The 17137-nt window shown below is 35.7% G+C and overlaps 1 protein-coding gene across 1 annotated transcript in view; it reads left to right on the top strand.

The window, feature by feature from the left end:
- Positions 1–17137, top strand: part of TTC6 (tetratricopeptide repeat domain 6) — a 170893-nt gene that overhangs the window by 56904 nt on the left and 96852 nt on the right. Inside the window, exons 5-6 of the mRNA XM_045568276.1 lie at positions 6496–6623; positions 10802–10996. Coding sequence (XP_045424232.1) covers positions 6496–6623; positions 10802–10996 — 323 coding nt within the window. The remainder of the gene's footprint in view (positions 1–6495; positions 6624–10801; positions 10997–17137) is intronic.

Genomic DNA, 17137 nt, shown 5'->3' with positions numbered 1-17137 from the left:
TGCCTCCACAAGTAGACTTTCTGGCTGCGTGGGGCCACTTCAGCCCCTCCTTGGTGGCTTTCCCCAGAAGCTAGGAGCAGACCTTTGCCCCTGCCAAAACAGCTACCTTACCAGCTTTTATGGAGCCAGAGGGAAAGCTCACCCAACCCAGCCCTGCCCAGATGTGGTACACCACCAATCTCTGCTGTGGCAGAGAAGGACTCACCTGGAAGTTCCAGGGCCCCAGCCACCACCTGGGGCATTTGAGTGCTTCTCTTGGAGGGCCTAGAGCCTGTCACAGGTCCCCAAAACAGCACTGCAGCTTGTTACTTCCCGAAAGCACCACCAGTTAACAGGGAAGTCAATTGGCACAGCCCTTTACAACATTTACTGACTTAGTCATATAGGGTGTTGTTGACTCTTATCCACAAGCACCACCCACATCTCAGAGATTAAGCTGGGCATGCCAGTACAATTCACACAGTTAAGAAGACCACAGGGCTTGGGAAAGAAAGGAATTCAAAGACCTCCATTCTCCCTCATCAAAGAGAGCCAGGGAATCTGCCCACACACATAGCTTGCCACTGCTACAGCCTACAAACAACTAGCAACTAAGAAAACCACCACACTAAGGATATCTATAGCCAAGGCATCCATCCAGAACCTAGATTGCCATCAAAGCACCCATAAGCAAAGCCAAAGATTCTTACTCAACATATGCTACAAACACTTTTTTTCAAGTGAGGGGGGGAAAAAGCCCACCTAAACAAAAGAAAATCCCAAAATAAGAAATGACAGCTGCTCCAAATGAGAAGGAATCAGCTAAAGAGCTCCAGAAGTATGAAAAATCAGAGCAAAAGGGACACCACCAAAAGGGAACACCAGCTCTCTAGCAGTGGATACCAACCAAAATGAGAATATTGAAATGACAGATCAAGAATTCTTAATTGGATTGTAAGGAAGCTCAAAGAAATCCAAGAGAAAATGGAAAACCAACTCAAAGAAACCAGGAAAACCATTCAGGAAGTGAACGAAAAATTTACTAAAGAGATCGACCTATTAAAAAGAAAACAAAATAGAACTTCTGGAAATGAAAGATTCATTTATAGAAATACAAAGCACAGTGGAAAGTTTTAAGAATAGATTTTAAGAATAGACTAGACCAGGAAGAAGAAAGAGTCTCAGAGCCTGAAGAAAGCTCTTTCAAATTAAATCAGTCAGTCAAAAATAAAGACGAGAGAATTAAGAGGAATGAACAAAGCCTACAAGAAACATGGAATTATGTAAAATGGCCAAATATAAGAATCACAGCCATCCCTGAGGGTGAAGAAGAAAACAAACAAGGGCTGGAAAACCTATGTGAGGGAATAATCAAGGAAAACTTCCCTGGTCTGGCTAGAGATTTAGACATCCAGGTACAAGAAGCTCAATGAACACCTGGGATATTCATTGCAAAGGAGCAATCACCAAGATACATAGTCATCACATTGGCCAAAGTTAACATAAAGGAGGAACTCCTGTGAGCTGTGAAGTGAAAACATTAAGTAATTTGTAAGGGAAAACCCATCAGGCTAACTGTAGATGTCTCAACTGAGAACTTACAAGCCAGAAAGGATTGGGGCCCTATCTTCAGTCTTCTTAAACAAAACAATTTCCAGCTTAGAATTTTGTATACTGAAAAATTAACTTTTCATACATGAAGGAGAAATAAAGACTTTTCCAGACAAGCAAACACTGAAGGAATTTGTCAAGAGGAGACCTGCCTTGCAGGAAATACTCAGAACTCCATTATACATGGATCAGCACAATGGATGCGGGCCCCCCCCCAGTACAAAACCACCCAAAAGCTAAAGCTCAGAGCTCATAGAAAACAATTGCACAAGAGGTAAAACAAAGCACTAAGGTAGTATCCAACAGGATGAACAGAACAGCATTCCACATATCAGTGCTATCAATCAATGTGAACAGTTTGAATGCCCCACTTAAGAGACAACCCAAGTATCTGCTGTCTCCAGGAAGCACATCTGACGCACAAGGACACTTACAGACTCAAGGTCAACAGATGGAAAAAAATATTCCATGCAAATGGAAACCAAAGAAAGCATGTATAGCCATTCACAAATTAGATAAAATTGACTTCAAATCAACAGTAGTAAAGAAGGCAAAGATAGTCATTATATAATGGTAAAGGGAGCAATTCAGCAAGAAGACATAACAATCTTATATACATATGAACCTAACACAGGAGCTTTCAGATTCATAAAGCAAACCCTATGAGATCTAAACAAAGAGATAAACAGCAGCATCATAATTGCCAAGGATGTAAACATTTCACTGACAGAACAGGACAGATCATCCAAACAGAAAATAAATAAACAAACATAGGACTTAAATGGGACTCTAGAACCAATGGGCCTAACAGACATTTACAGAACAATTTACCCCCAAACTACTGAATATACGTTCTTTTCATCAGCACATGCAACATTCTTCAAGATTGATCATATTTTAGGCCACAAAATATGTCTCAACAAATTAAAAAAAATAGAAATTATACCATGTTTCTTCTCAGACCACAGTGGAATAAAACAGGAAATCAACTCCAAGAGAAACACTCAATTTCACACACAGTCATGGAAATAAAACAACCTGCTGCTGAATGATTTTTGGGTCAATAATGAAATTAAGATGGAAATCAAGAGATTCCTCGAACTGAATGACCAAAAGGACACAAGCTATCAAAATCTATGGGATTCAGCAAAAGCAGTCCTAAGGGGAAAATTCATAGACTTAAATGCCTTCATTAAAAAGACAGATCACAAATCAGCAATCTAATGACATGTCTCAAGGAACAAGAAAAGGAAGAGCAAACCAATCCCAAGGCCTGCTGAGGAAGAGAAATAACTAAGTTCAGAGCAGAACTAAATGAAATGGAAAACAAAAACACAATACAAAGGATCAATGAAAAAAAGTTGCTTATTTGAAAAGATAAACAAAATCAATAGACCTCTTGCTAGATAGACCAGGAATAGAAGAGAAAGGACCCAAATAAGGTCAATCAGAAAAGAAAAAGAAGATATTACAACAGATACCACAGAAATACAAAATGTCATCTGTGAGCATTATGAAAATCTCTATGCACATAAATTTAAAAACATAGAGGAAATGGACAAATTCCTGGAAACACACAGCCTCCCAAGACTCAGTCAGGAAGAAATAGAACTCCTGAACAGACCAATAACAAGCAACACAATTGAAGCAGTAATAAAAATGCTTCCAAAAACAAAAGCTCTGGACCAGATGGATTCACAGCTAAATTTTACCATACCTACAAAGAAGAGCTGGTACCCATACTGCAGAAATTATTCCATATCACTGAGAAGGAGAGAATCCTCTCCAACTCATTCCATGAAGCCAGTATCACCTTGATACCAAAGCCAGGAAAGGACACAACAAAAAAAGAAAACTACAGACCAATATCTCTTATGAATATACATGCAAAAATCCTCAATAAAATACTAGCAAACTGAATTCAACAGCATATTAAAAAAATAATCCACCATGACCATGTGGTCTTCATCCCAGGGATGCAAAGATGGTTCCACTTACATAAATCAATAAATGTGATACACCACATAAGCAGAAGCAAAAACAAAGACCATATGATCATCTCAATAGATGCAGAAAAAGCATTTGACAAAATTCAGCAATGTTTCATGATAAAAACCCTCAACAAACCAGGCATAGAAGGAGCATATCTCAAAATTATAAAAGCCATATATGACACAACCGTAGCCAACATCATTCTGAATGGGGACAAGTTGAAAGCATTCCCACTAAGAACTGGAAAAAGACAAGATTTCCCAGTGTCATCACTTCTATTCAACATAGTGCTGGAAGTCCTAGCCAGAGCCATCAGGTAAAAGAAAGAAATAAATGGTATCCTCATTGGAAAAGATGAGGTCAAACTATTGCTTTTTGCTGACAATATGACCTTATATCTAATGAACCCTAAAGACTCCACCAAGAGACTCCTGGAATTGGTAAACAAATTAAGCAAATTCTTAGGTTAAAAATCAATGTACACAAATCAATAGCATTCCTATACACCAATAACAGTTAAGCTGAGAGTCAAATCAAAGACTCAATACCATTCACAACAGTCACAAAGAAAATAAAATACTTGGAATATACTTAACCAAGGAGGTGAAAGATCTCTACAAAGAGAACTACAAAACACTGAGGAAAGAAGTTGCTGCTGACACAAACAAATGGAAAAACATATGTTCATGGATTGGTAGAATCAACATTGCTAAAATGTCCATACTACCAAAGTGATTTACATATTCAACGCAATCCCCATCAATGTCATCTTCTTAATTATTTTAAACCAAAAAAGAAAAGAAGCTCATTAGTATAATAAAAGTCGTTAGTAGTCTGGTCTAAGTCATGACCAACAAAATAAAGTTAGATAGAAATAATAGTGACCCTGTGAAGAAATGACTGACACAATAGCTAGTAATAGGATTGTTTCACATTTTAGGAAGGTAGATGTCAGTAAAAGTTTACAAAACAATAGATTTGATCACATGACCTGAGATTTTAAATGGAAAAATGTTCAAGAAGTGTCAGATGTCCTAAATCCCCTCAAATTCTCATAAAACAATTAGGAATGATCTATTGCATTTGGAGTTTAAAAAATTTACAAAGATGAAAGAAGAAATAGATACCCATAGATAAACATAAAAATGGCATGGGCTATAAAATTATAGTAAGAAGGCTGAAATCCAGAATGAGTTGAGGCCTATGAATAATGCTAAGAACAACAAAAAAAGCATTTTCTTTGTTAGTATGGAAGCAAAGAGAGGGGAAAGAAAAAGAAAGATAACCTTGTTATTATGGATGAATAGTATGATGACAACAGATGACAGAGCTACTTTAATTTATTTTTGGAAAAACGTTGAGGTTTTAAATAAACAGAAACATGAGAAAGAGAAAAGGAAGCTGATAAACTCATGGTTTGCTTCTCTTAAATCTGACAAGGAGAATGATCTTTAGGTTTGAAAGAAGAGAAGAAGAATTGATAAAAGAAACTTGAAGCTCAAGTTTTATAAAAGACTTTAAGAGTTAATCTGGACATCTGAGCCTGTGGGCTCTGATAGATGGGTTTAAGCCTGCTGTGCCCTGTCAGCAGCAGCTTCGGGGAGCTGCTACTGGTGGGAGGGGTGCCGATGCCTGCAGACTAGCAACTGCAAATCTGACTTTCTATTTTAAGAGTAAGAGTTGCAATTTCTTCAGTCTATGCATTGATCTTGGACAAAACTCTAGAATGACTAAATGACTAAGCATAGTACTTCAACACCATGTCATGAAAGGTGGAGTTGAAGAGACTGGGGATGTTTCTCTGGAGGAAAAGCAGTCCCAGGGGTGTCAACTGTATTCAGATAATTATCTGTCAAATGGAAGAGAGCTAGATTGTGCCTGTATAGTTCCTGAGGTTTGAAATGAGACTGGCGGATGAAATTTGTTAGGCTCAATAATAAAGACACAAACAAAAATTCTAACAACTGGAAGAGTTTCAAAGACAAAGTGGCTCCCTTTATATGTATCCGAGTTCTCTGATCCTGACCACGTTTAAACGAAGTGTTGACTCCTTGGTGGATATACTGTAGAGGAAATTCAAAGATTAACTGGATGGTGAGATAGAATGCACTGTACTCCTTGAACTTTCTTTATTCTTACCCAAGAAGTTGCAATAGCTCCTTTCTTAATACTGTATGCAGCCCAAACCCTCTACCTAATTTATAAGAACTTCCTCTTATCTGGCTACCTCCTACTCATTCAACTATATCTCTCTGCTTTTCCCAAGGAAGGCCTCCCTGCTTTCTTCCTTAACTCTAGTCTCAAAAATTATACAGCAACCCACACAGAAAAAATATCTTTACATGAATGTCATGAATTTTGCAAAGTTTCTAGGAAATCTAGGAAAATAATACTCCTAATACTTATAATGATTAAAAGGCAATTATTTGTGAGACAGAATGTATTTTATTTTTCCCAAGCAGTAGTAATAGAAAACAGTACAACTCTAAGAAGTACAAATTGATAAATGTTGCTCAAAATAGTAATATAAAGCATTAAAATTCTTTTTAGCTTGTGCTTGTAGCCACCTGTCACGTCAAACTAAGGATAAGTTTTATTTAAAATACCAACCACGAAGAGTAGATTTATGAAGGGAAAAATCTTAATATTTCTTTGATAATTCTGAGGTGATAAATAAAAGATGTTATAAATAAATATGGTAGTAATATTTTTATTGTTATGAAGGTACATATGTAAAAACTTAAGAATGGATATAGAGGAAAATATAACTCACCTTTAGGATTTATATTCTATTGTAAAATATACACAGAAATCAGGAGTTTAAATATTAGATGAATTATTAAATATAACAGAAATATCTAACCTTCACATTACAGATTTCCTTAATAACATGCTTTATATATTTTTTTAAAGGTGAAATCATCAGAATTCTTGCAAATCAAAGGAAACGAAGTTAAGCGAATACGAAAAATGCAATCAGGAATTTCACCGAGACCAAAAAAGTGTTTAAAACACTCTTGGGATCCAAAACTACATAAAAAGTAAACTTCTTAAATTTATAAATTTTATTAGTGGAAAATAAGTTATTCAGTAGCATTGATACGTGGAATATATTTTAAAAGGAAAACTAAATGTTTTAGAAATTCATATATGAGATCCAAATTAAACCTTCTCACGGAAAAAGTGGGTGGCAGATTTTACAGGTAGGATATATATGCTATATTCTATGCTTCTTTCCTTTCCTGTTTTTGACAAATGTACTTTAATGATATAACAATAGCTAGAATAAAACTAGCTCTTTGTGAGACTAAAGAAAATTAAGTGTTAGCATGTGAGATTTGATATTTTTGGTCACTGTAATGCCTGATTTGGACAACCCAAATAAAAGACAACCCAACACAAAATGTCCATAGGTCAATAAATTTGACAAGTTTGATGGCTTTATTTTTCTGTACTATCATGTTTCATCTCCTCACCCATATTTTTAATGGAGTTTCTTATTACACAGGAATACAACCACAATTTTGAATAACAGTGTGTAAATGCAATTTAGCTTATGGTTTACCTTTTGCTATTTACCTTGTTGAAACTTTGATTTTCTCCTTATTATACCACTAGGTTTTTATGAGTTGGTTTATTCTAGATTCTTCTTCATTTAACTCTTAATGGGGGTTTAAAGAAGCTTTAATTATTAGCTTTTGTTGTTGCTTAGGGCACTGAAAGGTGTGTTGGACATGGAAGACAACCTTTTTATGGCCAGCCCAAGCTTTGTAAATGGATATTACTCACAATTTAGTAGCTGAGAATAGACTCATGGGAAAAGAATTCCAAAGTTTATGAAACAGTCAAATTGGCATTTAAGTGACCCTGTACATACCATTGCTTATCTGCATTGCTTTAAGCTCATTTAGTTAGCAAGATTATGTATTAAAACAAATAGTGACAGCAGACAACAAGTATTTTAACTTCAATAAATAGTTACTGTCAGATTATCAATGGAGCAGAAACTTCTTGATTTTTTTTTCTGAAAAACCTTGCATTTAGTGCATTAAGCAAAGTAGTATGGCCACACACAGAGTCAGAGTCTTTTCTTTTTTATGTCTTAGTGTTTCAAAGAATGACAAATAGTCCTGTTTAAGGAGAGTGTGCTATAAAAACACACAGCCTTTCTTGAGCATGCCAAAAATATTTGTAGATCTTATTGATATATATTTAGAACTGTTTTAATTCGTTAAAACCAAAATTAGAAGTTCCTGTTAGAGAGAAATAAGAATGAGATGTATAAAAATATGATACTTAAAAAATTTATGTATTAAAACAGAATCTTGGAAAAATATTTCTGAAAATCTTTTATTCATTGCTCCTTTTTCTTTAATCAATTTTTTTTACCTAAATTTTCTCACCAGTGATTGGCCCCCAAATTAAATTGTTTTCTTGGGAATTCAGCTACCTATGGCAGCATATTGTTTTTTAGCTCAGTAACCAAGGGAGATTCACTTGCTGACCTATGTTGTTACACTAGAATGGGAGCTGAGGAATTCAGATTGGTTTTGGTACTTTTTAAGAAAAAATAAAAATCAGTAATGTAATCTCAAGCACATTCCACTAGCTAGGACCTGTCCCAGGCAGAATGATGGTGTAGGTGAGCTTGACATCAGAGCTCACCCTTTTCTCTTCTCTCTTTCTCTTTTTCAAAAACCCTTTCTTAGGAGTCCAGAGTGCCTGGAGCTCTGGCTTCCTGGATACTCCTTTTCACCCCTCAGTTAGGGCTCTTTGTCTCCGGCATTTCTAAATGCTTTTCCTCCTTCACATGAGCATATACAAATTTCATGTCCTGTTTTTATTAGGCTCTACGTGGTTTGGGAAATGCCATAAACCACTTTCTGTTAATAATTCCATAATGTATATATTGTGCCTAGCAATGGGTTAGGTGATGTGCAGTGCAAACTAATAACAACAATAAAAATAAAACAATAATTTCTTGAGAGACCTCTATAGATCAGGAATGATCTCTGTTATTTTTATCAATTCTTACGAAGGTAAGAGTTAAAAGATTTTTATTCTCATTTTTCAGAAGACTTCCAGAGAAGCCAGTAATACAGTCTGCAAGCGTTAGAACTGAAATTCTGAATCAGGCCCAGCCAACTCTAAAGTCTATATGCTCCATACTGTGCTATTCTCTAAGGCAGTCCTAGACACATGGAGCAGTCAGTGGACAGACTGGCATTAACCCACTAGATAAGGGGTCAAAATAGGTGGCACAAGACTAGGGCAATGTATGAAAAGAGATAGCTGTAAAAAAAGAAAAAAAAAGATAAACTTTGCAGAGAAGTCTGTTCTTGAGATAATTGTTTGAAGGATGTTTAGACATGGACAAAAGGGTAGACAGCATTCTATCCATAACTGAAGGAACTGACAGGTCTAGCCCTGTGGTTTGTCCTAGAAGCTAATGATAGTAGCTAACATCTGCCATGTGAGAGATGATGTCTAAATGTGTTCACTCTTCTTTCTTAAAGCAACTTTATTCAGCATGCACTAATGTTATTCATCACTCACCACAGTATAGAGAAATTAATTGATTTGCTTATGATCAAGCGCGAATTTTAAACAGGATTTGGACCCAGGCGGTCTGACTCCAGAGTCTGCACTCTTAACCACTATGCTAGAAGTGAGGCCAGATGCCAGGAGCTCTGAAACTTAGAGAGAGGATGTTAGACAGATGCAGTAAGCAACAAAGAACCATTGTGCTGGGCAAAGGAGAACTTAAGATCAATCTGGTAGAATTTTGCAGCAGGGAAGAGACAGAGGGCGCAGTGCTTAAGTCAACTAGAAAACCCTTGCCTGTCTGTGCAGGCTGAGGTAATGAGGTCCTTGGCTTGGGGGTGGCTGGCAGTGGAATGGAGAAGGACCACATGGAGCAACTCTGTGTGGGAAGAAACTCAGTTTTGTGTTGAATATGCAGGTGAAGGAGAGAGGAGTCAAAGATGTTTTCTGTCTTCATGATGAAGAATCTAGGTGAGACAGTGATACTGGGGGTGAGACGGGAGCTCTCAGCACAGGGGAGTAGCTGAAACTCCGAAGGTGCTTTTTCCAGTGTAGAAAGTAAAGTTAAACCTTAGAAGCCACACCCAGTTTGGAAGCTGGAGAAGGAAAAACCAGTGACTTAAGTCAGATTATGAAGAGTTTGGGAGGTAGATGGAAAGCTGGGATAGTGCAGGCTTAATAAAGCTCACAGAGAAAGATCAGTTTCAAGAAGAGTCACCAATATTGTCATCTGTGACTTGCAGGTCATAAGAGAACATGATCTAAAGATATAAAGTTGATTTTATTTGATTTGATGAAAAGAAAGTCATTTGGTTGCTGTAAGATTATAGATTTAGTTGGGAGTTGGGGATGGAATAGTACCGGACAAGGGCCCCTTCCATTCAGGAGTCACTAATAGGCAAGAAATTTGGCTTATAGCCAGCAACATTGTGTTTGGATCCTAGTGTCACCCATTAATTTTGTGACTTATCCAAAATAAGCCTGCTCCAAAACAAGAATAATAATGCCTCTAATATAGCTTCATTGTGGGAATTAGAGAAAATGTGTGTAAAGCACCTAGCACAGAGTCTGGCACATAGTAGGTGCTCAGTAAGTGTTTGTTGATTGGGTGGCAAGTGGTGCTGGAGAGTAAGAAAACAGATCTTCATTCCCTCTTCCCTACTTTGGAAAGTCAGGAGAGAGGCAAGGTCCAGCAGAGTGGGAAGGGAGAGGCCACAGTGACTTCGAGAGATCCAAGGTTTTATCTGTGCTAGTTAACAAATATTGTATTATACTTTTCTGCTTCTTTAGGGACATTAGCATTTAAGCAGAGTAGCAAAGGAGTAATGCATGATGGCTAGATATGGTGTTTCCAGACTGAGTTACAGAATTCAGATAAAAAAGGGTTTAGGGGTGGGTGGTAACGAGTTTGCTCTTAGAGCTGTTGATTCTGAGGTGTTTGTAGGACATGCAGGTTGAGATATTCAGCAGGCAGTTGGATACAAGTTTAAGGTTCTGGACAATGGCCTGAGATTGTGATACTATATTTGTTATAAACCATTATTATAGTTTTAAATCTGTATCTCTTACATTGATATATGCTTTTTAGATCTTAAACTAAACTGTCAATATAATTTATTTTACATCTGAAGACCACAAAATGGTAAAAGAAGCTCACTTTCGTTTCCTGGTACAGAATTCCACAAGGCTACTCCACTCCTCACCTTCATGATCTGTGCACCACTGTCCCAGCCCAGGAGTTGCCCCTTGACTTGCGCCTGGCTTCTCGACTGTATCACACTCCTGACAAGAAAGGCCACAGAACCCTACTTGGAATATTTGGAACATCTTTCTTAAATGATCACTTTACAGATGAAGAACAGAAAGATAGGTAAGAGTTCCACTGGTAATTTTGTTTTAAACTAGACTTAAACTGCCAAAGACATTCTGCCTTTTGATGTTTAGATTTTAAATATTTGATTCTTTTCTTGGATGCTAGAGAGGAGCACTTTTTGTTCTTTTTCATTGCTTCCCCAGTATGTGTATAGTCTAGGTTTGTGTTTCTGCTTCCTGACAGTATTAACAAGAACCATACCCTACCATAAGGTAACTTTACTTTAGTAGCCTAGTTCCCAAAGAGTGTTACATACTTGTACATTATTTCACTTGTTCTTCATCACAACTCTGGAGTACACATGTGGAAATTGAGGCTCATAAAAATTAGGCAATTTAGTTACATTTATACAATTTAAAAAAATCACAGATTTGGTGCTAGAACCCACTGTGTTAAACTAGATTTCACCATCATTGGGTATACTTGGGTCCGGGGGTCATGTACAAAAATCATTACTTCTTGGAGTTCATTCCACTTCTCCTTGTGTCTCACTTTCCTTGGGAATTTGCATATTCTTTTGTGGAGAATATATAATTTACAGCATCCTCAAAAGAGAAGAGAATAGGGAAGGGACCTAATGTTTATTTAGCAGTAACTATATTCTGAGCATTGTGCTGTGTGTTTTGCATATGTTTCCTATTTAAATCTTCAACTGCAAGGGAGAGTCATAATTTCAGTTTTATTCATGAAGAAATTTAGGGTCCATGATGTCAGGTTACTTGCATAAGTTCTTATCTCTTAATAGAGATTAACATCCAGGTTTGTATAACTCAGTTTTTCTCAGCCTTCATTTTTATTATCAGCCTTTTAAAGAAAACTTTAAGACCTTTCCCCCCAATAACCTCTCCTGATTAATTTTTAATATCCCAGATATGCTGTATATCTGTTTATGATACTGTATGTATGTCTGTGCTTTATACAAAAAAAGAGTAAGTTCCTCCCTTCCCCCATCCAAAGCACCCATTTTCACCCCCTTGGGGGCAAGATCACCTGCCCATTAAGAATGCATGCTGTAGAGTCTCTTGCCTTTCAGAAGCTTTGGTAGGAATTCTGAAAAATCTACTACAAACTTTTTCAGTGTTATAATTTATCCTGGATATATGAAAATAATATTTAAAAAGATCACTTTTAATTACATGATAACAAAATTATAAATACCCACATTTTCCATGATATATATACATATATATTTTTTCTTCCTTTCTTTTTTCTATTAATACAATTATAATTTTTATTCCACTGATGGGGGGATGTAGAAACTTGCCTTCTCTATTGGCCTTAAGATAGAAAAGCTCAGTAGGTACCCTTCTTAGAACAATGCACATTTGTAATTTATGAATATTCTTTTATATTCCTTTATGTTTTATTTCAGAATATTATGGGGGCACAAACATTTTAGTTACATAAATTGGTTTTATACTATTTGAGTCAAAGTTATAAGTGTGCCCATCACCCAAATAGTGTGCATTGTATTCATTAGGTGTGAATTGGCCCGTCCCCTCCTCCCCACTCCCATCTGCTTGGTTTCCTATGAATGTTATTTCTGAATGTGCACGTATGTGTTGATTGATTAGTATGAACTTAATAGTGAGTACATGTGGTGTTTGTTTTTCCATTCTTGTGATACTTCACTTAGAAGAATGGTTTCCAGTTCCATCCAGGTTAATACAAGAGGTATTAGGTCAACATTTTTTATGGCTGAGTAATACCCCATGGTATACATATACCACATTTTATCGATCCACTCATGTATTGATAGACACTTGGGTCATTTTCACATCCCTGCAATTGTGAATTGTGCTGCTATAAACATTCGAAGGCAGGTGTCTTTTCTATAGAATGTCTTTGTTTCCTTTGGGTAAATACACAGTAGTGGGATTGCTGAATCAAAATGGTATGTCTACCTTTAGTTCTTTTGAGGTATCTCCATACTACTTTCCATAGAGGTTGTACTAGTTTGCAGTCCCACCAACAATGTATGAGTGTTCCTATCTGTCTGCATTTACATCAGTATTTGTTGTTTGGGGACTTTTTGATAAAAGCCATTCTCACTGGAGGTAAGTGATATCTCATTGTGGGTTTTTTTTTTTTTTTTGAGACAGAGTCTCACTTTATTGCCCGGGCTAGAGTGAGTGCCGTGGCGTCAGCCTAGCTCACAGCAACCTCACACTCCTGGGCTTAAGCGATCCTACTGCCTCAGCCTCCCGAGTAGCTGGGACTACAGACATGCGCCACCATGCCCGGCTAATTTTTATGTATATATATTTTTAGTTGGCCAGATAATTTCTTTCTATTTTTAGTAGAGATGGGGTCTCGCTCTTGCTCAGGCTGGTCTCGAACTCCTGAGCTCAAACGATCCGCCCGCCTCGGCCTCCCAGAGTGCTAGGATTACAGGCGTGAGCCACCGCGCCCGGCCTCATTGTGGTTTTGATGTGCATTTCCCTGATGATTAGAGATGTTGAGCATTTTTTCATATGTTTCTTGCCATTAGTCTATCTTCTTTTGAAAAGTTTCTGTTTCTGTCTTTTGCCCACTTTTTAATGGGGTTGTTTGATTTTTTTCTTGCTGATTTGCTTGAATTCTTTATAGATTGTAGTTATCAGCTCTTTATCGAATGTAGAGCATGCAAATATTTTCTCCCATTTTGTAGGTTGTCTATTTGCTCTAATGATAGTTTCCTTGGCTGTGCAGAGCTTTTAAATTTGATCAGGTCCCATTTATTTATTTTTCTTGTTGCTGTGATTGCTTTGGGATCTTCTTCATAAATTTTTTGCCTAGGCCAATGTCTATAAGCATTTTTCCAACATTTTCTTCTAGAATTCTTATAGTTTCATGCCTTAGGTTAAAGTCTGTTATACATCATGAGTTATTTTTTGTGAGTGGTGAGAGGTGTGGATCCTGTTTCAGTCTTCTCATGTGGCTATCCAATTTTCCCAGCATCATTTACTGAATAAGGATTCTTTTCCCCAGTGTATGTTGTCTGCTTTGCCAACAATCAGATGGAAATATGAGGATGGTTTTATATCTGGGTTCTCTGTTCTGTTCTGATTCGTTGCTCTATGCCTCTGTTCTTGTGCCAATACCATGTTGTTTTGATTGCAATAGCCTTGTAGTATAGCTTGAAGTCTGGTAAATTTATGCCTCCTGATTTGTTCTTTTTGCTTAAGGTTACTTTGGCTATATGGGGTCTTCTCTGGTTCCATACAAAGTACAGAATTATTTTTTCTAGATCTATGAAAAATGATATTGGTATTTTAATAGGGATTGCATTGAATCCATAGATCACTTTGGGTAGTATAGACATTTTAACAATATTAATTCTGCCAATCCATGAGCATGATATATTTTTCCATCTATTTATGTCCTCTGCAATTTACTTTCTCAGTGCTTTGTAGTTCTCCCTGTAGAGTTCTTTCACCTCCTTAGTTAAATATATTCCTGGGTATTTTATTTTCTTTATTGCTATTGTGAAAGATATTGAGTCTTTGATTTGGTTCTTAGTTTGGCTGTTGATGGCATATATGCATGCTACTGATTTGTGTATATTGATTTTGTAATCTGAGACTTTGCTGAATTTGTTTATCAATTCCTGGAGTCTCTTGGCAGAATCTTTGGGGTTTTCTAGGTATAAGATTATATTGTTAGCAAAGAGAAATAGTTTGACCTCTTCTGCCCCCATTTGGATGCCCTTGATTTCCTTCTCTTTTCTGATTGCTCTGGCTAAGACTTCCAGCACCATGTTTAATAGAAGTGGTGACAGTGGACAACTTTGTGTGGTTCCATTTCTAAGCAGGAGTGTTTTCAATTTTTCCTCATTCAGTATGATATTGGCTATGGGTTTGTCATATATGGCTTTTATAATTTTAAGGAAAGTCCCATCTATGCCTATTTTGTTAAGAGTGTTCTTATCATAAAAGGGTGCTGAATTTTGTCGAATATTTTTTCTGTATCTATTGAGAGGATCATATGGTCTTTGTTTTTACTTCTATTTATGTGGTGAATTACATTTATAAATTTGCATATTTTGAACCATCCTTACATCTCTGGGATGAAGTTCTGTTGGTTGTGATGGATTATTTTTTGATGTGCAGCTGAATTTGGTTTGCTAGGATTATATTGAGAATTTTTGCATTTATATTCATAAGGGATATAGGTCTGTAGTTTTCTTTATTTGTTGAGTCCTTCGTGATATATTTTGAATCCATTTCCTCCAACTTGACTTTTAGTAAAAATTAGAACACTCTACTGCATTCTTTCATGGTTTCTAATTACCTAGTTTCCCAGTGTTTAGTAATCACAATGAGTTTCAATTTGAATTCCTAATAAGAAGGTCATTCTCACATTTATTTTCTATATGTTTAGGATTTATTTGTCAATCATAATTTTATACATCTACAGTCTTTTTGTTTTAATTTATCAAGTCAATATTTGCTAAATTAGAAAAAATTATATGTGAAATATTTTGGAAATTTCAAAACTGTTCCAGTATCTCTGGCAGAAACAGCAATTCATCGTGACATTCTTTGGAGTGTCTTTTAAAAGCCTAAATCTGAGAGTAGAAAATTAATACATGAATGTAATCTAGTAGTCAAGAAACTCTACTATTTTGAGTTATTTTCACTAGCACTGTGTAAGCCAAATATCATCTTGAGGACTTACAGCTTCTCTTATCCACACAATGTGTTAAAATTGCTGGTTTCTTTCCAAATTCTAAAGTTCTTTTTTTTTTTTCTTCTTTAAGTAGACCTCCCTTTCTTTTTCCAAGAGAGTCAATAAATGTTCTATTTGATGATGTTAATTCTTGACAATTTGTTCCTAAGTACCAAATAAGAAGTTAATTTAAGTACTGAATATTTAATTCTCCAGCATCCATCTCTTGAGGATTACCTTGCTAAACATAGCTTAACCTTTTCAAAATATATCTGTCTACTCAGCCTACAAGTTTGGAGAAGTGTACTCAGGAAAGGTAATTATAAACATAAAGTAAACATCCTTTCATTTGATAGCTTTTTGTTTTTTCTGTGCAATGAACAGTTGACTCCAAAGATGATAATACTTGTGGTTATGTAGTTTCAATGCTTTCCTAATTCTGTGTATAGTAATTGTTATTTGTGGCAAAAACCAAGGATATTTTAGTGGAATAGTAAGGGTATAACCTTAAGTTTATTGGAACTAGTAATGTACTGTTCAAATTTATGTTTATTTTGCTTAGCAGCAATTATAATGAGAACTATAAAAATACTCCACATTGACCATATTTTTGCTTTAAAAAGTGATTTCTGGCAAAAGTTATGGACATTTTGTTAGAATATTATGAAATTTAAATTACAGAGTGTCCAACTTTTACTAAAAGTCAAGTTTGAGGAAATGGATTCAAAAATATATCATGAAGGACTCAACAAAAAAAGAAATTTAAATTATTTCATGATATTCACTACTTCAGCCAAACTGCAGTGACATTGTTTATGACAATTTATGAGACTATTCTTTTCCTTGCCTAATTACTAATTGTCAATCTTTTTTATTTTTTTATAATCTAATTAGGAAAACTTTTTAAAAATTATTTCTATTCATTTCTGGCAAGGTCAAGCGTATTTTTAGATGTCTCTTGGCTATTTGTTTTTTTATCCTTTTGAGCATTACCAGCTCATATTCTGTGGAGTTATCATTCATCTCTTTCTTTCTGATTTGTAAGTGATCTTTTCATGTTAAAGATTTTAATAATTTATCTCATATATTGTAGACTTTTTCACTTTGTTTTTTTGCTTCTCTGTTTTGTTTGTGGTGTTTTATGCTATACAGAAGTTTTAATTTTTGTGTAATAAAAACTGCCAGTTGCTTTGTATAGGTGTTCTTGTCTTGGTGTCATTCTTAGGCCATTTCTATACTTAACCTTTGAATGTATTCTCTCATATTTTCTTGTAGCAATTTTATAGCTTCCTTTGAAAAAAATTAAGTCTTTGATTCATCTATATTTTGATAAGAAGAATAATTACACAATATAATTTATTTAATAAATCCTCTTTTCCTCACTGTTTTGAAATACTGACTTTTCATATCTTAAAATGGTCTTATGTTCTATTTCATGGATTTGTCTATGTAGAACTGCCTGCGTATTTTTTTTTTGATCTACCATCA

The sequence above is a fragment of the Lemur catta genome, chromosome 1, assembly GCF_020740605.2.
Source record: "Lemur catta isolate mLemCat1 chromosome 1, mLemCat1.pri, whole genome shotgun sequence".
Classification (NCBI taxonomy): Eukaryota; Metazoa; Chordata; class Mammalia; order Primates; family Lemuridae; genus Lemur; species Lemur catta.
The sequence above is the reverse complement of the archived record's forward strand: the minus strand, read 5'-3'. Positions and strand labels throughout refer to the sequence as shown.